This window comes from Anas acuta, chromosome 2 (assembly GCF_963932015.1).
Source record: "Anas acuta chromosome 2, bAnaAcu1.1, whole genome shotgun sequence".
In the NCBI taxonomy this organism is placed as follows: Eukaryota; Metazoa; Chordata; class Aves; order Anseriformes; family Anatidae; genus Anas; species Anas acuta.
Window position 1 is genome coordinate 5,252,817 of NC_088980.1, and position 23,592 is coordinate 5,276,408.

The 23,592-nt window shown below is 46.4% G+C and overlaps 2 protein-coding genes across 6 annotated transcripts in view; one reads left to right on the top strand and one right to left on the bottom strand.

Annotated features, from left to right (window-relative positions):
* Positions 1-990, top strand: part of VILL (villin like) — a 31,950-nt gene extending 30,960 nt beyond the window's left edge. For all 3 annotated transcript variants that reach the window (XM_068673333.1, XM_068673332.1, XM_068673334.1), the window contains exon 20: positions 589-990. In XM_068673333.1, coding sequence (XP_068529434.1) covers positions 589-702 — 114 coding nt within the window. In that variant the 3' untranslated portion in view covers positions 703-990. The remainder of the gene's footprint in view (positions 1-588) is intronic.
* Positions 991-3,043: 2,053 nt separating this feature from the next.
* PLCD1 (phospholipase C delta 1) overlaps positions 3,044-23,592 on the bottom strand; it is a 52,755-nt gene continuing 32,206 nt past the window's right edge. For all 3 annotated transcript variants that reach the window (XM_068673336.1, XM_068673337.1, XM_068673335.1), the window contains exons 5-15: positions 20,771-20,999; positions 19,573-19,774; positions 17,624-17,768; positions 16,468-16,617; positions 10,931-11,092; positions 9,438-9,594; positions 9,034-9,150; positions 7,713-7,891; positions 7,052-7,184; positions 5,003-5,152; positions 3,044-4,621 (exon numbers count right to left, since the gene is read on the bottom strand). In XM_068673336.1, coding sequence (XP_068529437.1) covers positions 4,530-4,621; positions 5,003-5,152; positions 7,052-7,184; positions 7,713-7,891; positions 9,034-9,150; positions 9,438-9,594; positions 10,931-11,092; positions 16,468-16,617; positions 17,624-17,768; positions 19,573-19,774; positions 20,771-20,999 — 1,716 coding nt within the window. In that variant the 3' untranslated portion in view covers positions 3,044-4,529. The remainder of the gene's footprint in view (positions 4,622-5,002; positions 5,153-7,051; positions 7,185-7,712; positions 7,892-9,033; positions 9,151-9,437; positions 9,595-10,930; positions 11,093-16,467; positions 16,618-17,623; positions 17,769-19,572; positions 19,775-20,770; positions 21,000-23,592) is intronic.

A 23,592-nucleotide genomic window follows, 5' to 3' on the forward strand; every position in this document is an offset into this window, starting at 1 on the left:
CCAGCAGCTCTGCCCTGCAGCAATGCCCATGTGCTAATGGCTGTATTTCAGCTGGGCTGTACAAGAGTCCTTTATTTTACTCGAAATGCTGGAGAAAACTCAACTTCCATGTCCCACAGGGTCTTCCTGAGACCACTGTCTGAGTTCCTGTCTTTCCAGCAATAGCAGTGAGCACTTCTAGTGGAATATTCAGGGGGCAATTAAGCCAGGGGGAGATGCTTTCACTGTGAATCACTGCCTGAGAAACCACTCAGAAGTCAGGCCAGCAGAGTTTCTCTGAATCAGCATTAATTGTCCTGGCCTCAGTATGATCAGCAGGGACCAAATTCCAACCAGAGCATGCTAATTTTCAAAGCCAGGGCATCCCTTTGGGCTGGTGGGCTTTTATTCCTCTGGTGCTCTGGGCAGCGGGATGAGAAACAGTTGCTGGGACGTTCCATTTGCCAACACGAGGACAGACAGCAGGACACGAGCTGCTTGCCTGGACTCAGGGGATGGCACGGTGAGGAAGGGCCACAGCTGATGGAGGTGTCCCAGCCTTCACAAAAGCCCATGCTGACCTCTCCTTGCTCTCTCGCCCTGCTGCAGTACTATCTCTCCGACGCTGATTTCCACGATATCTTTGGGAAGTCCAAACATGAGTTCTACCAGATGCCCAAATGGAAGCAGCAGAATGAGAAGAAGCAGTGTGGACTCTTCTGAGCCTGCAGGGGCCACCCAGCATCCAGTGACTCTGGGACCAACCCTTGCTCTCTTAAGAGCTGCAGGGAGGACGTACAGACATTTGCTCAACGAACCCAACCCAACGTTTTAATCAGGCCAAGCTCCAACGCAGTTATTCCAGCAGCCACTGTTCAGGGGATGGCTCCTTTCTCCCTGCAAGTCCCCAAAACAAGGAGACAAAACCTTTCTCAGAATGGCTTTGCAGGATGTTTTTGCCCCTTTTGGACACTTTATTGCTAATAGTCATGAAGACAAGTGTGTTTCACAGCTGTGTTGTAGCCTCTTCTTTTCCTCTCCCTTTTGCAATTTGCCACATCCACAAGGCCATGATCTTCCTTTGTTTGGAGCAGTTTAAATTTAGGCAAGACAAGGGCCACTTGTAGCTGTTACATAAATTCTGGATGGGAAGAGAAGGGGAAAGCCCTAGGGAGAGAGCCTTGGGGTCAGGAAAAGGCAGTGGAGTGGCCAGATATGTGATGGGGCAGCCCATGGAGTACAACTAGCCAGGTCGGCCTCTTCTCACCCTGCAGAAAAGCTCCTCGTCATAAGCCAGCAAGGATCAATTATAGACTAACATGCATAGCCTAATGCAGGTAAAACAAATAAAAAATGGGTTGGGAAAAAAATATATATATTTAGAGTATATTTATTAGCTAATCTATTTCAAGAAGATGATGAGATTAAAGGCTAGATGCAGCTGTTGATTTTGACTGCCCAAGAAGACTGATTTTTTTTTTTTTTCCATTCAGACAACATCTCTGGTCCTACCATGAGCGTGACTGGGGGCAGGTGAGTCTGAGCCCACCTCCCCACAGACCAGAGCCTTGGCAAAGCTGGGAGGGTTTGGGGTATGAGCTCAATCTGATTGGAGGGGACAGGGGAAATGTGAGTGATCAGTGATGAAGGGATGCGACTATATAGGAAAGGAGGAAAAACATATGTTTAAAAACCCCAAAGATGTGGTTTTAAAGCTTTACTCTATTTCCAGCCTGATGGGTGATTCCAAATAAACAGCCAACAGCAGCACTGTAAGTGTCTTTGGTCAGTGTGTGGGGTAGGATGGTGGTGGAGAAAAGCTCTGCAGGGCCACAGCTCCTTCAAACACCTGGTCTTTGATGGCATTTGGGATCTTCCTTGGGAAGGAGAGTCCTAAACACCACAGTCTGGTCCGTTTATCTCCCCAGCCCATGCACTCTGCTCCTGAACCCCCCGTTCCCCACGTTGTTCTTGACTGCCCACCCCTGCTGCAGGGACATGGGGTTGGAGCTGAGGAGCTGCCAATGTGTTGGTTGAGGAGCAGAGGGTTCTCATGCAGTACCCAGGAGGTCTGGAGGCACGGACCTACTGGCAGTGGGTTCTTCTGGACAGATCTTTGCATTTACAAATTGGTGGTTTCTTCATATAAGCCACAACCACATCATTACCTCCATGCTCCTGCACCGCTTCGGCTCATTTCTGCTTGAGGGTCCAGCCCCAGACCCACAGAAACACCCACACAGAGTGACAGGGGGCCTAATAAGCATCATGCAATCAACGGAGAGCAGTGGCAACCCTATCAGGTAAAGGAGATGAAGCTGGTTTGCTACGTGTTGCTTTCGTTCGTGCTGCCATGATGCTCACCAGCAAATGGGAACAGAGCAGTCCTACCAGGACTCAGAAACCAGCAGGGTTATTTATTATTATTTTTTATATTTTTGTTTTACAATTAATAGATCTCTGACATTTAGGCCTGCTGGAAACTGCTGCTGCTCTCCTCTTCTCATGGGGAGAGCTGGTTTTACTCTCTGCCTCTGTCTTACGAATAAAAGGGCAGTTTCTCACCCGCATCCTCCCTTTCATGCCACTTTTTGCTTTTGCTGCAGCGTCTGGTGGGTCGTGGCCCACATCTGCTGCTCTTCTCCTGACCCCTCTACATTTCCCCTGAACTCTCTACCTGTCCCACAAGGGATGTTGCCTTCCCACAGATCTTGCCTACCTCCACAACAGGCAGCGGCAGCCTTGGCTTCTCCACGTAGTCCATCTAAACCCACCCTGACCGTGGATGGACAGTGAGGTCCTGCCCCTGCCTGCCCATCTCCCCCAGCTCTCATCTCTCCCATCCTTAAAACAAAATGTTCGGAGCGTCCTGGGAGCCTGGGTGGCCCAAACTCAGGGTGTCTCTGAGGTAGAGCTAAGGATGCTCCAACCTTGGCCTTCCAACGTGCCTCCTGGTGCGATGTTCCCTGTCCTACAGGTGAGCTGAGTGAAAGTTCATGTCACTGCAGGACACCCAGCTCTGCCTCGGTGCCTTCAGCCGCAGGTAATTAAGTCAATTTCAGCCTTTTTGGTGTGGATATAATTCACATTTAATCTGGCAATGGTTTACAACATCACAGATAATTATAGTGAAGAGGAAAAATCAATGTGTCCAGCATTACTGCAGCATAACAAACTCCAGGTTGGACTAAAAGAAGCCCAGTTTTGCAGTGGGCCCAAGGATCACTAAATCCAAGCTATTTTAGACTCAGAAAAAGATGGAGGATTGAATGGACTGGAATTTGTGTAAACAGAAATTAACCTCTTTGGTAGAAGCCCATCCTCTCCAATGCCAGCCACGAAAAAACAAACCCCCCAAAAGACTGACAGATTTAAGAAATTAAGTAGGTCTGTCTCCAAATTCATCCATGTTGCATTCAGGTAAGTCAAAGAGGCAAACAGTGACGAGGAATTGGACTTTTCCAGATTATTTTTTTGTCCTTTTAATAGTCTAACATAGTGTTAGTAACATAGCTGGAACTGGAAAACATATATTATTTTATCTCAACACTATTCACTTAACTCTGTAGTTGTGCTTGAAAAAAAAACACCTTTTGCCATAAATATTGGGTTGTTCAAAACGCTTTTTTCTGCTTGTGCTAGGTTACCTCTACAGTGCAACTGGGACTGAGCTAACATTTAAAACCATTTCTACCGCCACTTCTTGTGTTAAAAGGAGGTTTTGCTATAAAAAACACAAAGTTTTTCTGCATTTAAAAAAAAAAAGAAAAAAGCCCTACTGTCAGTTCAGTGTATTTCCACTGTCATCGGCAAAAGACATTCTCTGAGGTCCCTTTGAGTGGATTTCACTTTGGGTTAGAGGGAAATCTGCCGCTCGGCAGCTTCTTTCTCCTTCACAGGGTAAGAGCCAGGCTTTGAATGCGAAGCGACCTGGCTGGGAGCCAGGCACGCAGGCAGAGTAGTGTTCATGTATTTTTTATTATAATACAAAAGAAAAGTCAAGTTATATAACGTGGCCCTTTGTAGTGCAGCTTTCTTTTTAATCTGTAACAGACAAGAGGAGAATTGTGTCCTCGTTTAGGACTTCAGATGGTGAAGGATGTCTGACATCTGAAGCTGCAAGAAGTCACCTGGTTTCTAGCCACTGCTTTTAGTGGTAGGGTGCATTGTTCTTGCACAGATGTGGAGTGTTTTGTCCAGATGCTTGATTGGAACCCACACCAAGCACTGTAATTTGCGAAAAAGGAGTCCCTATCCTCTTGCTAAAAGCAGAATTGAAAATCACACTAAAGTAAAGTGAACTAAAAAACACAGCTGGATTGGTTGGACAGGTACGAAAGGATTAATCTCAACAGCAGCATTAGGATGTTTCCAGCACACAGAAGGGAGAGAGTCGATGGCTATTTCAGACCAGGGCCCTGTGGGGCACCGTGTGCTGCTCCAGAGAAGGCACTGGGGATCAGGTGGGACCCTGGCACTGGCAGCCGACACACGCTGCGTTCCTTCTAGGGCTGTAACAAGGCCCGCTGCACCCTGGAAGAGCCGAGCTGCTAATCGCAGTCCTGGATATTGATGTAGACAAAGAGGGTGGAGGAGGAGTACGGGTCGCCGTTCTTGGTCAGGAGATGGATGTGGCGGTAACCTGGAAGCACAGACACAGATGGAGAGTGGCCTTTAGTCCGGTCGGAAAAACATTTCCTAACGTTTGCCAAGACCCCGCAGGAACATTTCCCCGTCTCTGAGAGCGCTTTGCTCCCTCTGCCCCACAGAACAGCTAGGTCAGAGAGGCATGGCTTTGAGCATTGTTAAAACACAACATGTCCAAGGCCCATGGTGACAAGCGTGTCCCCTCCCAGGAGTCAGCGTGCAACAGCTGCTCAGTAAATCATTTATCATCTTGTTCAGATACCAGAGCAAGGACCCATCCTGACCCAAAGTGTTCTGGGCTCTGGACCTCTCACGTAGGACACTGGAGATACCCAAAGGCATCAGTGGGCGTGAGGAAGAGGGCAGAGGGCCTTACCTTGCTTCAGACTAGTGAAGGGAAGCGTATACTGCCCGATGAAGTCGTTCTTGGTTGACATGTCAAAGTCCTCCACCACAAAGCGGACCAGGGCAAGTGCAGGGATCTCTATGTCAAACGTAAACTCTTCTTCCCACTTCGGGTTAAAGCCTGAGCAACACAGACAAGGATGGAGATCAGAGCTGCTCGCAGACAAGGAGGAAGGTAGGAGATGCTCACAAGCAAGAATGTTGGTCAGAGATGTTTGCAAATAAGGATGGGGACTTGGCCTGGCTGGGAACCTAACCTGACCCAGGTCAGAGGTCTCAGGAGATGCTGAGACTTGTTCCCAACTCTGACACTGAATCGCTGCCTGGTATTAATTAATAAATCCTTCAGTTTATGCTGCTCACTGCAGGCCTCAGCACCACATCCCCAGAAGGCAGCAGGGGGCAGAATGGGGCTGAACTCAGCCCTGCTCCAAAGGCTCTCGCTGGCTGATACATGGATAAGACATCTTGGGTTGTGTTGGACCAGCAGCAGACTTTTACAGCCCCAGACCCGGGGGAAGTGGAGAGAAATGTGCCTTTGTGTTATGACAGCTCTCTGGGGCTTTATGTCTAAGGATCTTGTGATCCAGACTCACAAAGCAAACAAAATGACAACAGCCCCATCAAATGAGAGACAAAAAGCAAGCGCAGTGCTCTCCCACTAAGTCACTGCGGGTGCTCCCTGCAGTTTCAACAAACCACTCCCCAGAAACAAACAGGAGAAGAGGACATCCTGTTTGAAACCCCACTGCCATTGGCACAGCCTGTGCACCACGGAAGCCCCAGGACAGCAAAACATCAGCTCAAGCCTGCCGGTCCTGGAGGGTCTGTGGATGACTCGGCAGGAGGCAGCGGTCTGTCAGCTGGCCCTGAAGGTGCTATCAAAAAAGCAAAATCAAAGGCACCATAGCAAAATAATTGGGTTGGGTTGTTGCAATCTATTTGGAATTTTGGGGCTACTCTCCCTTCAGCACCCCTTGAGCTCCCTTCCAGCATCGCTCCTGCCCCTCTCCAGGCAGCTGTGGGCTGGCCATGGAGATGTGCTAAGCAGCCCTCAGGAATAAGCCTGGCAGATCTAAAATGTTCCTTAGCCTCCACTCGAGACATTCTAAAAATCATTGTAGGCAAAGGAAATGATCATGAGCTTTGGGAGCCAGGCCAGATTTACTCAAACAGGAAAGGAGGAAAAGGGAAACAATGTTAGCAGAGAGGAAAATATGTGGTGCCTTTCTAGTGCTGGGCTTTTGCTTCACGCAAGAAAAGCAGTGTGTGCATGTGTCTGGGTGTACCTATGTGTCTGTCTGTCTGCAGGAGGGGGAGGTCTGATTTCTCAGACTCTCAGACTCCTACTGCCTTGTCTTCCCTCAGAAGAGAGGGCTGAACCTGCCCTCTGCTGTCTCTGCCACAGTATTCAGCCCCTGAAAGACTGGATCACTTGCCCAGACAGCGTGGACAATTTCCATCCTTTGGGACACTCAGAATCCATCTGGGCAATACAGTGAACAACGTGAGTTAACTTAGGTCCTGTTTTGGACCTCCCTTCCTACCTCACTCTTTTATGAGTTTGTGGCTCTTTCTAAATAAAATCAGCCTCACCAGAGGCCTTCTCTGGGAAGATCTTGGTGGGAAACTTTGTGTCCCAGGTCAGATCCAACTGCATGGAGGTAAAGAACACTTCCAAAGCTCTGGGTCTGCAGATTTGGCAGCCAACCTAAAAGCAATTCAGCTGGCTGATGTTTTACAGGTAATTTCTACCTCTAAACACCTCAGACAGAGAAGAGATAGAAAAAAAAATAAAAGAAATGCCCCATGGGGACAGTTTGTGGGGCTAGCTATATAACCAGGTTCATTGCACTGAAGTACACCAACAGCATCTGATGGATCTGCTTAGTGTGAGCCAGCTCGGGTGCATCGGAGCAGGCCTGGCCACAGGGCAGCAGGTCTTGATGAGGAACACACTGCTACAGAAAACCAAAGAATTACTGCCCCAGGGGTCACGGCATGAAAGAAAAACCCTTACCGTTGTTTTCAATGACTCTGGTCTGCTTCTTGTTGTTATCCTGTTGGACGCCATGGATCTCAATCGTTACCTTGGGATCGACGATGGAGTTTTTGCTTTTGTTTACCTTGGGCAGCTGCTGACCAGAGATGATCTGTGGGGGAAACAGAAGAAAAGGTCAGAACATCGGTAGGAGAGGGGGTTCCCTGACAAACATCCCTCTCCTTCTCCAGGAGCACAGGACTTGTTGCTGGTGTTGGTCTTTCAGAGCCAACACTGTGACATTCTTCAGAGGAAGCTGTCAGGAGCTAAAGCACCTAATGAACGTTGCTGCAGTGCAGCCAGCTGGTCTGGGTCAGGGAAAAGTCAGCTTCTCTCTCTCCCCAAAATGATCAGACGATACTTGGAAATAACAGCAGTGACTGTTGACTGCCTGTCTATAAAACGCCTGTGTGTTCCTTTAGGGTGAATACTGTCATTAACTTCTACTGCTGACAAATATTAAACGTGAGCGAGTCCCTGGAAGATGAGAGCCCATGCAGGACTGAAGCAGAGACACTGGCAGTGGGAAATGAGTAGGGCTGGGATAACATTGCCCACGTGGGACCAGGAGAAGGCACAACCTATAACCCCCCCAAAAAAATGGATGCCACTAAGATAAGTTTCCAACTTCTATTCTTACTTTAAGCAGAAGCTTCTTCTTTGTCCCCCATGTTCCTTCTGTGATGGATTTTGGATTGAATTTGGTTTGTTCATCCCGGAGGAATTCCGGCTTTAAGACATACCCAGAAAACCCATTGTCCTGGAACCGACCCTGGTAGACATCCATTTCTGTGCCTGCTGTCTGGAAATTTAGGGCAACTGCAACATAAACAAATAAATTCAGTCACTTTCAGATAAATCAATGAGAGTATACCAATTCAGTTCACATGAAATTACATTTCATGGACATAACCATTGACTTTTCCATGCTGCAAAGATCAGTGATAACCTCTGACCCCCAAAGCCTGCTTCCCCTGAGGATTTCTTCCATTCAGAGATGTTAGAGGCAGAAGGAGCCATGGTAGCTACCTCAGTTTTCTTCCTACCTACGACAGGATCAAAAAATGTCCTGCACTGAATTCACGTCACCTGGTTGAAAAACCTCATCTTTCACATAAACCCATTCATGAAGCCACAGATCATTCTCAGATTGTTTCTCTAGCTACTTAACCTCATTATAAAACCTATTTTCCAGCCCAAACACACCTATCTCCATTTGCCACCCTCAGGGACCTCTGCTGGTTACACTACAGAGCTCCTCACAGTCTGAAATCCTTATGCAGTCCGGTAGAGAAACTGTGATCAAATCACCTCTTTATTGTCCTTTGCCCAAAATAGATCAAACCTCACAGTTCTCCTGACACCAGGCAGATTTCCTGTATCCTTTCTAATTTGCCCCTATCTTTTTAAAAGCTTTGATGTCAAATCTGGAAGCAGTGTCTGTGAACAGTTTCATTAATACCACAAAGTGAGGTCACACAGATCCCACAGCCTGCTCAGTTCTCCCCTGATTTCCCCAAGGTGATGTTAACCTCTTTAGCCACTTCTAAAGAAGCCCATCTTTATCCTGGGCCTTAGTCCTACATATGCTGCACCAGGTTTTCTGAATGAAAGCTACAAGATAATTCACTTAGCAAGCTGCAAGACCTTTTCATCATGTCTCTGAGACATGAGAATGCCATCAGGGCTTCAGTGTCCCAGGAGCAAACTAGAGGCACTGCTTTGACTGGAAAGATCTCAGGTCACAGCTTGTCCCTTATGGTACAGCCCTCCTCTAGGGCTTGAGAGATCTGAGGTGTTCAAGTAAAGGTTGGACGTGGTGCTTGGGGACATGGCTTAGTGGTGACATTGGTGGTAGGGGGATGGTTGGACCAGATGATCTTGGAGGGCTTTTCCAACCTTAATGATTCTATGACCAAACCAGCCAGGTTGACCCCCACCAAGCTCCCAGTTGCACCCACCGATCTGGCAGCCGACGTTCCACAAGTCGATGGGGTTGTAGTTGGAAGAATCTGTCCTCCACCCGGCAGGGTAGATTCGGCTCAGGTGCCTGATGTTGTGATGAATAAAACTGTTTCCTTCAGGAAAAAAAAAAAAAATCCTTTCAGTGATGGGCCTGCTTTTCTTTGATGCTGCTGTTTATAGCCCTTTTCTGTCCAGTGAGTCTGGCCTGCATAAAGTGCCCTTTTTGGTGACAACCTCCGTGACATTAAGTCACTCCCGCTGTTTCTCAAAATGATATGGATGGCCAAGGAGACCATGACCTAGATCTCTGGGGATGCCTCTTTCTCATGCCTAACCACCACTAGCTGTCACTTTATGGGGGACTGGAAGAGGGGATGGCCTTCTGCCAGAATATACGTACCAGACTCCTGGGCTAGTTTCAGAGCTTTGCTCTCCGTGAACGATGACATCTCGTAGAAAGCCCGAGGGTGGCTGGGGTCCTCGAAGCCATTGAAATGAACACTCTTGCAGTAGACAACTGTGTCTGACAGCTCCTTGGCCAGCTTCAGGGTGTCACTCTAAAAGAAGGAGCAAGAGGTTTGTGGGGAGCTTCTGCAGTCCTACTCAAGAGTAATGGTTATGTTTTGTTTAGGATCACTGGGGCTTTAATTTTCCACTGATTTCAGGAAAAGATGCCCCTGATGACTTGGGGCTCCCCTAGGCAGAACGCTAAAGGGGCAGCCTGCCCTTCCTATGTCCTTAGCACATGCAGAGTGCTAATCCCTCCTCTCAGACCTTCAGTAGGTAACGCTACCGGCACGTTTCACCAGCCCATACTGGCCTGTCCAGTGATATCACTGACTTCCCAACTGCTACCACCAAGAATATTTCACTTCAACTTGGTTGTCCCTCCTGCATTCATTCACACGCCGTTACGTGAATGACTATTTCACCTTGGCTATTACAGCTCACAACTGATTAGGGATATAAACACAGACAGAACCTACTCGGCCTGTATTGCTGAGCTAAGAGGGGATTTTACACCACAGATGCTTTGCTGTCCCAGCACCCCTTGTTGCATGATGTCCTCCAGATGAAATTTCTCACTTTTTGTTGGTGGGAGACCCTTTCTGCTGCTTTCTGCATTATCATTTGTAATTCAGCATCAGTGGCTGTCGCCAGTTGCTAAACCTTACAACTGAGCCTTAGCAATGAACTGGTCTGAAAATACTGTCCTGGTGCCAGGTATGCAGACCTGGAAACAGAGAGAAGGGAAAGATGTATGGGCACCCCCAGACCTTGGGCTTTTTTATCTTCACTTAGGAAGTTCTCACAGTGCTTTGGTGCCAACGACTCCACAGCCTTGATGCAAGGGTGAAGTGGGAGCCACCAGCTCCCACCAAAGGCAAGAAAAGAAAATGAGTCTTCACAATTATACACACTGTTGATCACAGATCAGAGAAGGAAATAAAGCCCTCAAAGGGTGGGCATATCAGCGAGGGAAAGCATATATCAGACCAGATTCAGAGGCAATGTCAATCCACTTTGTCATAAGTGGGGCTGAATGCATTTATGTCACCTGTGAACCTGGTCCATAAGGGATATGTCCTTCACAATGACCTGCAGTCTGGAAAAGTAAGTGTCCTCACATGAGGGAGCAAAACTGCTTTAGCTGAGAACGTATCAAAAGTATATTTCTATTGTTTTTGTTTCTTTGTTTTCAAGCATGGTACAAAGTGCACCTAGAAGGTGGTTTGCCAACATAAGGTATGGGATCAGATAACAAGACCAGACCTCCTGATCTCCTGATGCAGGATTTCAAAGCCTTCTGCAATACACAAAGATCTAATTCATAGCTTTTCTGCCTTTCCAGATCTGCCCCTTTCAGGGATTCAGTTACTTTTTTAAACTTACCTTCCCCTTCTGCTGCACCTTTGTCTTTACAGATTCATCTTCTATTTCAGCTGCTTCATCTTCATCAGAGACATCCTCAGCCTCCAGGTTGTTGTTCCCATTTGTGGGGTCCTCCTGTCTGCTCAGCTTCTTGCCTTTCACAAGGATCTTCCCTTTCAGTTGCTGCACAAAGAGAAGTGGACAAAATAGCTGGTGGTTAGCAGACATGGCACCAGAATACATAAAGGATCTCGCAGGTGAAGTGTTAGGGCACGGACACCCTAAGGAAGAGTTCCCAAACCAGACCACTGACACCACACCACTGACATGACCCAGTTCTTGTGCAAGTTCAGACTGTGGGAGGAAAGCTGAAGCCTGGAGAGGGCTGACTGAACCCAAACGGTGCTGCAGCAATCCTGGCAGCAGGGAGCAGCAGTATTGCCTGGATGCAATCTCCAAGTGAATGGGTTACACCTCAAAAATCAAATAATTCAGCCCAGGAGCAGCCCTAGATTCTGCAGCTTCCAGTAAAGTCAGTGGGAGATTTGCTGCCACGTGTGTGGTACTGCTGGCTACGGAGGGTGCTACTTATTCCAGGAAAAAGGCGATCTCAGGTTTAGCCACTGCAGTCCCTTTACTCGTGTAGCATGGCCCCTCTTCTCCCAGCACCATCCTATATTTGCCCCTTCCACATCTGCAAAATCAAGCCCCACTGCTCTCAAATGACAGGCCTGTGGAAAACCAAGGATCTTTTTAAAAACAACACAGGCATTTGCAAAGAACGCTATTCCCCTTCTGTGGCTGCAAGCAAATTGCATCGTGTCTCCGCGGAGACCAGCCCAGCTCCTCACGGACCCGCTACGCCGTGGATGAAACTTGGTTTGAGCCGAAATCTGGCACCAGCACCTGAAGCAGCAGCCAAGAGGATTTTTCTTCATCTACCACAAATGATCTGTTTATGCTGGGGCACTTTCCCTGTCATTCAAAAGCTGCACAGAGGCAGCTGGGAGGAATGTACCAGTGTCTGGAAATAAAAGGCCCAAAGGAGCGTTCAGAACACAGCATCCTCCTCCTCCCCGTCCCCAGACCACCCTCCAGCCCCCCTGCTCCTCAGCCTTCTTCCAGGCTGAGCTGTGTCCAGGCAATGCTTTGAGTGCCCCAGCCTGGAGGGGTTGCGCTGGGGACAGTTGTAGGGGGACACAGGGAAGTCCCTCTGGTCCTTTCCGGGCTGCAGATAGCATCCTGCTGTACTCTATATTCTTACCTGCCTCTGCTTTCTAACATCCCATGAAAAAATTTACCGCCTCATCTCACCATTCAGCAGTAGGGAACTCGGGACAAAATGCATTTGGGGCAGGCTGTTGGATTACCAACAGAGATACCAGCCCTTTCTAAGCTTTTACAACTCCAGACAAAATGTGTCTGCAGAAGCTGCCAGTGATAAACATTGCCCTCCCTCATTTACCGTGGATATTAGGAAGCAAAGTCCTAAATTTGAGTGCTTATCCCTTTACAAAGGTTTTAAATAAGCTGACAAACACAGACACAAACACACACAAGCACTTGTTCCAACCCTCTGGGTTCCTCTTCATGTGACATTAATTATTTCTAGCCTGAGGGGAGAGACACTCAGCTCATCAGTTCAGCTCTGCTGAGCAGATCCTTTGTCTTAGGAAGAAGCATTAACTGAAATGCTCAATAAATACTCTCCAAGTAGGCCATAAAGCTATTCCAATTGCCAGTGGCAAGCCCGAAGTCGAATATAACTTAGGAAAATGGGAAAAGCTACAAGGATGCAGGACTCCACCGAGAATGTTTAGTGTAGTTGAGTAAATGCAGCTCTTTCACTTCCTTGTGTACCTTGTAAATCATGTTGCTTTCGTCCTCCAGAAGTGGAGTTCCTGCTCTCTCATCTTTTCTATGGCACGCCAAAGCAAGCTCAGCTCTGCGCATGAGATGGATCTGACACAAGGCTTTGCTCCCTTAGGGACATGGCAACTATCTAATGTTCTGTTCTTTATCAGGATAAAAGCTTTTAAGAGCAGGGTTTAAAAGATCTGCACACATGCAATTATTTTACCTGAGGGTTTCCTGCCCCTGCTAGCAGCCCAAAGGCCATGGCAAGATCTGGTTTCCAGTCTTTGTCGCAGTGGGAGTGTCAGACTCCTAACAGAAACCACCTCTACAAACTTTCTATGGCTTCACACCTCCTTTAGAGTCAACAAATAGAACTGAACACTCCTAAGATGTGATTCACCTGGTCTATTTAGACAACCACTTGGGACCACACCTCCAATGCCCTGACCATATTAACTAGTTGTAAAACAGAGCCCAAAGTGGCATGCTCAGGTATGTGGATATACTAAGAACTGCCACCTTAGGAGATAGCCATCTCCCCAGACTTCTGAGAAGCTGTGAGGATTAAGGTGTTCATGTTCATTAAGAGATGTGCAAACCAGGAGCACTTTTTCCTATCATGTCTCCATCTGTGGACGTCTTTCAGAGTAGCTGTAGCCTGAGGTGTTGCAGATTTTACAATGAGTAGCAACACAAGATAAAAAAAGTCTCAAAAAAAAAAAAAGGGAGGGGGAAGAAGCACATTATTGAAGGAGATTTTGAGAGATTTAGATAGTTGTGCCTTACTGCTGCTATACTGGAAGCAGCTGCTGAGCTGCATGGCTCAAGGGGATGTTGAATGGGGGCGCTGGTCTCAGTAGTGGATGTGATGGGACAGCTGGTGGGACACGGGAGGTGTGGGATGGCTGAGACCCCAGCCACTGCACTGGGGCTCTCACCTGGGGGGCTCGTGGTCCAAAGGGTCACCCACCAAGGCAGGTCTGTTAAGCCCAAAGCCATCCTCATGGTGAAGGGTGTCCAACAGCAAGGAGTTGGAGAGCTCTTGGTTATGCTTGACATGCTGATTAGTAGCATGTGAGGCTGGCAGCTATTTTAGTCTCATTCCAAGACTGTTTTTTGCATCATTTCTAGCTGGTATGCAAGGACAGGGCCCTGGCAGACCCCTGTGCAGGTCAGGAATCAGGAAAAAATGCCTGATAAATAAACAAGCAGCAGAAAAGATTGGAGCAGCTCTTCCCTACAACTCTGGCACTGACCTGAAGCTTTCCTGGAACCTTTTTTTTTTTGTAGCTTTTGGCCTTTTATCCTATAGACCTTTAATTTATTATTGGGACCTAAAGACAGCAGCTTGGGGGAGGTATTTAGATGCTCTGTGTAGCCCAATACTCTGTTCCTAAATGGGACCTAATAAACCAGATGCCTGCCTTGTGCTGCACTGTGAATTGTTAGCGTGAATACAAACAGTGTGGGTCTTTTAATTACTGACATTGCTCTGCGAACACACTTTGCAGCAATGCTTTGCCTGTTTTTATTTACAGCCTTTCAGACCTCTTCCCAGAGGTGGATCCCACCCTTTTTCTAAGACAAAATACCTCAGGCTTCCTCATGCCAGCAGCACAAGGAAGTGGAAAATCCAAGGGGTTTCTTGTTGTTGTTTTTTTTGTTCTTAATGTTTCGGCTTCAATGTATTTTCCACAAACACACTCTCCTAGTTCATGTGGCAGGAAAGTGGAGGAAAAGTAACAGAGGAAAAAGGATATGTTTTACTACCTTGACATTTTTTCTCCCTTTAAACTAAATGGATCAGTCCCTCCACTGGAGCGTATCAGCCCAGCTCCATTCACTAACGTAGATCTGGGCCCTTTTGTTCCAGCTGGGGCCACGTGTCCATCTGGGCAAGCAAAGCAGGAGGTTAGATGAACACAAGAATGGGAAAAACATCTTTGGGAAGCTGGGGTCGTTCCCTTATACACACGCATCACACATTTCTTTCCCTGGTGTTTCTCGTTTCTTTCTTCATATCATTCCTCTGGTCACAAGGCAGTGTTTTGAAAAGCCATCAGCAGCTTTCCTGATCCTACGCTGACGATAAATAACAAGCCAGCACGTAATGCTGAAGACTGATTTTCCAACCCAGTAACAGCCTGCGGAGACCTGTTTCCATGCTGGGTGTAACCTCATCCTGGGAGAGTCACTTCTTCACTGGAGGCAACTTGTCTGTGCCAGTGCAAAGGTCCTGCTGAAGCAGCACTATTAAATATTATGATTCATCCTAATTCATTGCACTGGTACCTAGGGACTAACCCAGATCAGCTTCCCCCTGCAGCAGGCATTGTATCAAGTGAGGCACAGCACTCCCAGACAAAAGGGGAAAGTCAGAAAGCAAAAAATTTAGATGGAGAACAAGTACAGAAGATATTTTGGGTGGCTCATTTCCCTCCCCTACCTCCCCTGCTGACTGCCAGCTTTATCCCACCCACAAACTGCTTCCAGCTCCGGCTAGGCATTCTCATCCAATTTGGGGAAAATTATTTCTTTTGCAAAGAAAGGCGATTTAAAAGGAACGGCAGATATTCACACACATAAAAGTCTGGTTCTGAAAAGTGCTTAGGAGAGAAAAAAAGAAAGAAACCTCTAACCCAAACTGTACAAACAGATGAAAAGGTTAACATTTTGGCTTCTTTTTTGGAAAAAAAAAAAAAAAAAAAAAAAAAGTTCTTTTATATATATATATATATATATATATATATGAAAATTCCATTTCCACTTTTTTTTTCTAATTGCCTGGTAATGATATCAATGCAGTGGTACGCTGTTAAGAGCTGTATATCTCCTTCCCCCAGAAGGGCTGCCCTGATTCAGAGCTATCACAGTGGCACCTGTCCTCCACACAATCTCCCACCTCCCCTTGTCCCCCTAGGACATCTCCCCAGTAAGCCCATCCCCTCTGCCATGCCACGCCACACCATTCTCAGCAGAAGGACATCTCACATCCGATTTTAGGCCACTTGTGCTGAATTTCTCCTTGGGTTTCAAGAGGCAAGCAATCTCAGCTGTCCTTTCAGCCCTCCTGACTTCCTAATCAGCAGTTTGGGTCTCCACGGTAGTGTACCTGAGGCACTACAGGAGGAGGGAAGTGTATGCTACATCCCTCAACACCGAGCAAAATGCCTCACCTACCATGAAACCAGGCAGTGCCCAGACTTGCTAGATCAAAAACACCGAGACAATTTGTAGTCACTTCTCATGGAGCTAATCTTCCCTTCATGTGCAGCAACCTGCCTGTGCTTCAGAGGATTAGCCCGAATGAGGCCGTGTTCAGGTTTGGGGTGTGGGAGCAGATACAAGATAGATCCACAAGACTCAGCTCCCTTACATCCTCTCCTCATGGGATGAAGGAAATTGCCTAGCCTCAGTAAATGGGCCAGGAATGTCCTCAGTCCCTCGGGAATGTCTCCTCTGAAACCTTACACAGCAAACAAGGAGCAAGAGGTCATTTTGGAGATTGATGTGCAGAAGCTATTTCTAGCTATTCGTATTTCCTATTCCACCACTGTTCACAAACAAGCTCTGTTCCTCAGCAACTGTAGTTCCCACCACCCCTCAGGCATATAGTCCCCCAGCTGGCACCCAAAAAGAAGACAGACCTTGCTCTTGTCCCACCTTCAGAGGGCAGAAAGTGCTAGAGTGGCCTTGCTCACCTCTGGGGACGGGAACTGCGATTTGCTTCCATCGACCGGGGCCACCAAGAGCATGTCCTGCAGGATCGTCGTCATGTGCTGAGCCATGACCTTCTGCTGGTCGAGGCTGCAGTGGTTCTCCAGGGAGATGATGACAGGGTATGGTGAGGTCTAGGACAAGACATAACATCCATCATCAGTGAACTCGGTAATTTCACCAGTCTATAGCAATTGATATAAAACCTCTGTGTTGTTTGCTCTGGAAATGAGTGTGTCAATGGCAGGGACAAACAATGGACAAATTCAGATGTGTGGTAGCCACTCAGATCTATGCTGATGCCTTCCAGGCTGGATCAGGATGCCTCCCATGGGCTTGCCAGGTTTGGAGAGGCTCCCTGTGTCCCCACTCCACTTGCACCACAGGTCAGAGCACCTTCTTACCTCACAGAAAGACTGGGAAGGGAGCTTTGCAAGTCCCTGAGTTTGTTCAGATCCTTAAGTGATCTGAATCCTTCCTCCTTTCCTGCACAGGACTAATGTGGTTCCCTGAAGCCCCCCAGACATCCTGTGTGCTGAAGGTATTGCTTTGCCACTGCCTAATATCGCCAAAGGAAACTTGGGGCTGGTTCTCAAGTCAAGTGCACTGAAGGAAAATAGCAGAAAGCACAGTCAGTCTGGACAAACCTAAGGATTTTAAAGGCTGCTAGCCCAGGACTGCCATTCCAGAGCCTAGACCTGCTCATTCCTTTTAAACCTGAGCAGAAACTGTCCTTCACACAAGTCCCTCCAAGGCGCACACACTTAATTCCTGCAAACTAGGGACAGACCCTGAGACGTCAAAGCCAAGCAAATCCAAAGCTCGTTTGCATTTTCTACCAGGTATACTCAAGATGTTGGACGTTATTTTCATTGCAGTGGGATCCAGTATCCAGCTGTGCTGGTACAGATTTAAACTCATCCCCTGGCAGTGCCTTGTCTCACCAGTGACTTCCAGGAACAGATCCCTGCAGAAAGCAGAACAAGGATGCCTAGACAGAGGGACATATTCTACTCATAAGAAAAGTTAAAGTGAAGTCTTCATTCTTTATGCTCTCTACTGGAAGGGCAGAGATCTGCTATCAGTCTTGAACTGTGTAATAGGAGAAATCTTAGAGGGTCCCAGGTCTCTCATCCTTACTTTGAAAGCATAGTTCTTGATGGCCTTAATGACATCGCTGAAGAGGATCTTGGAGGTGAGAGTGTAGCCATGATAAATGATGGGTTCCGAGTTAGGGCCATCCCAGCAGTCCAGCTCCACACAGCGGCAGCCTTTGGTGAGGGCTCTGGAAACAAAGAAGGGACCTTGTTGGGTTTTAAACCTTTGGCTCTGTCTCAAAGTGAGAGTGGATTGGCCACAGGTATTGCCTGGGAAGGTTGATGGGAAGTTCAGGGAGAAAAGGAGAAAAGAGGAGCTTGGAAAAACAGGAAAGCAGATGAAATAAGGATGGGACCAGGACAGCTCGGAGTTCACAAAGAGAGCTTAAGGTTGAGCAAGGAAAGCACATTGGGATCTGAGAAAGGAAGTCATGAAAGTCCAAAGTAAGGACCATCCAAAGAAGGAGACATAGTAAGAGCCAGATGAGAAAGGACACTCATGTCTGTGCCCAGAGTCTTTTCCCAAAGATGGTGAAGAGAAGAGAAAATCAAGAGAAGTTAGACTGGAAGAAAGACAGCCTTAAAAAACAGCTCGTGAAGCCTGGATGATGTGCCTTCTTCCTCTGGATTGATAAGACACAAGGGATGGATCCGCAGGGATGTCAGGGAGGGAGATGGGGAAACTCAGTCACAGCTGGGGAGACTGCTGAGGACCAGTTTCCCAAACAGAATCTACAGATTGAATTCCCCTTTGAAACTCCCCCTTCTACATACCCATACTCTTATTTTCATTTCTTTTCAAATGGAGGTTCCCCCTGTAAAGACTTACCTGCCTTGGAAGTGATCTTATTTCTTTTACATACATTTCAAATAACACAACTCCTTTAACTCATTGCAATAAGAATCATGGGATTTATTTGGTTTACATCCAGAATGTAATTCTGTAATGTTATGATAGTGTAATAGGAATCCAAACAGCTGCTTTCATTAGTTTGTGCCAGATTTCACTCTCTACCCCTTTAAGCTTGTGACTCAAGATAGCCATTATTCCCTGGTAATCAGATAAATCATATACAAAGACAGAATTACAGTCATTGACTTGCTTATAAGGAAACACTGTCTCACTTGATAAAAGCACAGGTGACAACAGAAGCAAGATAAGGTGTTTGTGCAAGTTAATAAAGGCCACTGCAAACATCTGGCCATGAGACGTCAGACAGCAGTCACTGTTAAAGGCAAAAGCAGGCAACACTGCTCTGTCCAGGGATGATGTGGGAGCATCTAAACAGCTAGAGAGACCAGACAGAAGATTCCTGATCACTCACACCACTGCGTTAGCTCACATCCCATATCTTTTTTGGATCACTCCAGCTAGCCTTCTCCAAGACAAACCCCAGCATGGCTCTAAGGAATCGTCTATGCTGATAGTCCCAAAAGGCAGTAAGGATTGCAAGTGTCATGACATTATGCATCATTTTGGGCTTCTTCCAGTCTCTACACAGCTGTCCAGCTTTATCCCAGAAATCTCTGCACCCTCTAAGCTCTTTCACACATGATCCCATGCCATATTGAGGCTGAGGGAGTTGGGGTTGTTCAGCCTGGAGAAGAGAAGGCTCAGGAGAGACCTTACAACAACCTGCCAGTGCCTAAAGGGGGCTACAGAAGAGCTGGGGAGGGACTCCCCTGCCCCAAAATGTAGTAACTATTTATCTTACAGTCAGAAGAACACCACATGGGGTTCAGCAGAGACCCAGGACAAAGTGCAATGAAAAGGGAGCCATGACCAACCTGGTTTACAAATGGTTCACCCTGATTTGAACGCAGACCTGTCCACATTCCCTGGTCTCAGGGTGACAGACTGCTTCTTGGTTCTCTTACATCTAGCAGCACTGGTGTCTTATAATGTGTCTCAAGCACCTGATGTCTTCTATAAGAAAGAGATCAGCACCTCACAGGCACTTAAACACATAAATACACACACCCATACATTACCTGATGTAGGCTTCTGTGCTGCTAGGACCTGTAAGCTGGTCTTCCATAAGATAGGTATTGTGTGAGGATGACACAAAGTAGTGACTGAGAGGTTGAGTCATGTCCTGGTAAACTTTACGGTGTGAGGAATTGAATATATTCCCATCCTCAGACAGCAAGTACATCAGGAAACCGTCTTTGGTCATGGCGTTACGCTTCTTGGCTGCCAGATAAATAGACAGAAACCCCTTGTTAAAATCTGACACGACCAGGTAGTGGTGCCATCTTCACCATGATGCCTGCTGATCTCCAGGGGATCCCAAAGGTAAAACATGCTCCCCAGGCATTCAGCTAATGGTAGATATCGATGCTGTTCAGATAATGGTGACAGCTTCCTCTGTCGGAAAATGCTTTTAAAATCCCTTCACGAGCAGGCTCTTACAGCACTTACCGTCCTCGATAAGACCTAAAAGTGCCAAAGACAGCACTTACTTCACCTGCTTCTAGATAGCTATAGTACAAAAATCTCCATTTGAGCCTCTTTCGTGCCAACACAGACATTGTCAGATGTCTAAACATGGACAGATAAATCCTGCCTATTAATCCTAGATTATCCAATGACTACAAGATTTGCACAGAGTAAATGAAAAATAATGCAAATTTGGGAGAGAATTAGTATCTCCCCATCTTGAAGGACTGAGCTAGATTTCTGTCCTATTTTCAATCTGCAAAGTATCATCCCTCTCACGAAGGTATACCAGGACAGCACAGAGGCAGCCTATGATTCAGCGCTGGTTTCTTGAACGTGTCCTCCAAATGCTGCAGTCTGCTGTTTTGCTTAATTTCTGAGCTGAAAAACAGTTCTATGATTGCTCTCCTAAACAACTGTCACCTTGTTGGCCCTCTACTCAGAGATCTCATCAACTTACAGCTTTCTAGGTGCTCACATTCAAGAATATTTGCCTCTATTCCTGCTTCCAAAGAGCAGAAATATTGCTATATTCTTAACCTTGCAAGCCACCTGAGATCTTGACATTTGAATAAGCCTTCAGAGCCTTTCCCATGGGAATTTCACTGCCTTGTAACCAACTGCATGTCAGAAAAAAAATATATACATACATACATATATATAGCTGCAGAAGAAAACAACAGAAAAGCAATTCAGAGTTCATTAAGATAGCAAGATTATGACCCAAGCCAACCAGGGTTTCCAACCTACCTAATTCGTTGGGCTCGTATCTCTGAATTAAGGGAGGTGCAGCAACAACAGCATCTTCTTCTTGTTGTGTCTCGTAGAGGAACCTCACTAGGTTCTGGCAGGACATGAACCCTTCCGCATCTGCGTACTTTTGGAAGATCTTGTCTATTTCCTTTCTCTCTGTCAATATCTTGTAAAATTCCTCTATCTCATCATCCTCCAGAGCCTCTGTTTTGGACTTGTCACAGTGCTGTAAACGTAGAGGGGAGAAGGAGTGAAAACCTTCTTTCCTTCTGGCATATGCCAGCCGTAATCTGCACCAGGGCTACACAACGCAGAACACAAAATAATTGGAAACGGTTACTGGCCAGTGAATGAGAAGCGTGGTCGATGGTTCTCATTGACAAGGCCAACAGTCACATAATGGTTACAGTCATTATTATTTACTCATATTATCTGTATGCTGAAGAGCACCAGGCTCCACAGAACTATGTGCTGTGCAAAACACGAGTTAAAAGGAAGGGTCTTTACAGTCTAAGCATAAATCAAGGGTCAAAAGCAATGCACCTCTTGAGATTCCTTGGAGGAACATAGGGAAACAATTAACTCAATGCATCTTAAATTGATAGAAACCATGGCCTAAAACCTCGTAAGTGGAAAAGGCCTTCCCCTTGATCCTAGTAGGTCTGAACTCAGGTCTCAAGAGATTGTCAAGGCTATTTAGTAGGGCTGGTTGCAAAGACAGCATCAAAACTGACTTTAAAAAATCCTGCTAAATATGTGCTTGTTTAAGTAAGGGGACAAAAATAACTCTTTTCATGGAAATTATCTATTCTTCTGCAAAAATCACCAAGTAGCAAAATCTCCACAAATTCAAGTCATGTATCAGCTTCTCAAGGAGCTGTAATTCAAATTCTTCACGCTCCCGTGCTTCTCTACGGTTTGAACTTCTTTACTAAATAACAGCTCTGGTAGCACAATGCAGTCAAGGACTTGGCTGATCACAGAAGATCAGCAGTTTAAGGCATGCAAGTTAGTGTCTCCATGAAGGACAACATCTTTTCCAACAAGAAATATTTCCAGTTTATTTAAAATATTCCCAGATTCAATTTTTCATCTTTTTTTTTTTTTCCCTGTGGCAAATCCTGATAGGATTTTTTGTTTTTGTTTTTGTTTTTGTTTTTGTTTTCCTAGCAGAATTCCTCACAGAGAGGTGAACAACTATTCTCCAGTTATCTCTGGGATGTACACTTCTGCAGTAAATATGACTGAGCAAAAGAAGCTGCAACGGCAAGCAGGAGCCTATCTCAGAGGAATCACTTATGGCAGGGAGCATTATACTTCTTCAGAGTGTGCTTTCCCAGAAACTTCAGCATTTGACCCACTTTAAGTTAATGTCTTATTACTACAATGATTCCCTCTCTATCAATACAGCGAGATAGCCCCTCAGCAGCGGTGCCCTCATCTCATACAGCCTCCTGACATCCTACATTTCAGGTAAGTCTGAAAAACCTAACTTTTGGCGTGGATGCCAAACCTCCAACAGAAGTTAAAGTGCTTGCAGAGCATGGATTGCCTTACTTAGTTTTTGGCCTAAAAACCGTTCTTTGAGTCTGATCATGCAGCATGTGCTCCACACCACCCCAAGGAGGTAGGAGTGCATTTCATCTTGCCCTCGAGATGGACAACTTGCTGTCGGTTACTGTGCCTTAGCTGACATGTGGCAACTTGTCAAACCAGAGGAATTTAATTGTTTTTGATCTTTGATCTCTTATGACAGACAGAGCTATTGTCCTGGCTTTTATGAGCAGAATGAATGTCTCAGTTGTGCCAATCATCACACTAATCTCAGCCTAACCCTTCTAATGATCTCAGCGATGGCCACAGCGGCTTTGGCAGCTCTCCAAGCAAGATGATAATGACACTGCTTATCCCCACGCAATGCCTCCACTGGAGCCCTTCACTTGCAGTTTATGGCACACTTATAGTACCAAACAAAACAATCTTGATGCATTGCATTTCACAAACTGAACCAAGAACAAAAAGTTCAACTTGTTCTGATTTCAGAATCGGATGGTTAAAAGCCATGGGCTAATCTCAGGGATAGAACAACCCATTAAATGTTCAGTGCTAGAGACACCTTCAAAATGAGTTTGAGCTGTCCAGGAAACATCTTTTCCTTGCTGCCTTCCACCTCTGTATGATCCTGTCCTGTGGCTTTGGCAGATCTCACAAGCTAAGCTGAGCATTAAAATTTAGCAGTTGAAAAAGGAGTGTAAAGACGGAAACCAGCTGGTGGAGACTGCAGCAATGCTGTGAATGGCAGGCATTCTTTTCTTTAAGACAAAACACGGAAAATAACATGATATGACTCCTAGGAAGCTAGCATTATAACTAACGTCCCTTAGGAATTTTGTTCATTAGTGGCCATTAAAGGCTGTGATGAACATAGCACAACAGCATTGGTTGGCATCATAGTCAGATTCCAGGACAGATCAGATACGTGGTGTAAAACTGGGCTTTCTCTGCTTGGGCTACAAGAGCTCCGTATGAGAGAGAGACTCAACACAAAAGGCTGTATTTTAGCTCACTTGTATGCACCATAAACCACGAGTTCTGAATGAAACTTCATTTGCCAGAAAGAGTCAGACCCTTTCTGATGCACCAGAATGAACATCCAGGTTGAAATGAAGTGAGCAACTACAGGATTTGCACAGTTTCTGGCTGCTTTGCATACATCTTACTTAGGTGTGTCTAAAACCTAGACACGGACACGGAGTTATGTGACAAAAAGCAAGAAAAATGTGAGAGCGTGCCCTGTAGCTCCCTCTTAAATCCTTGGT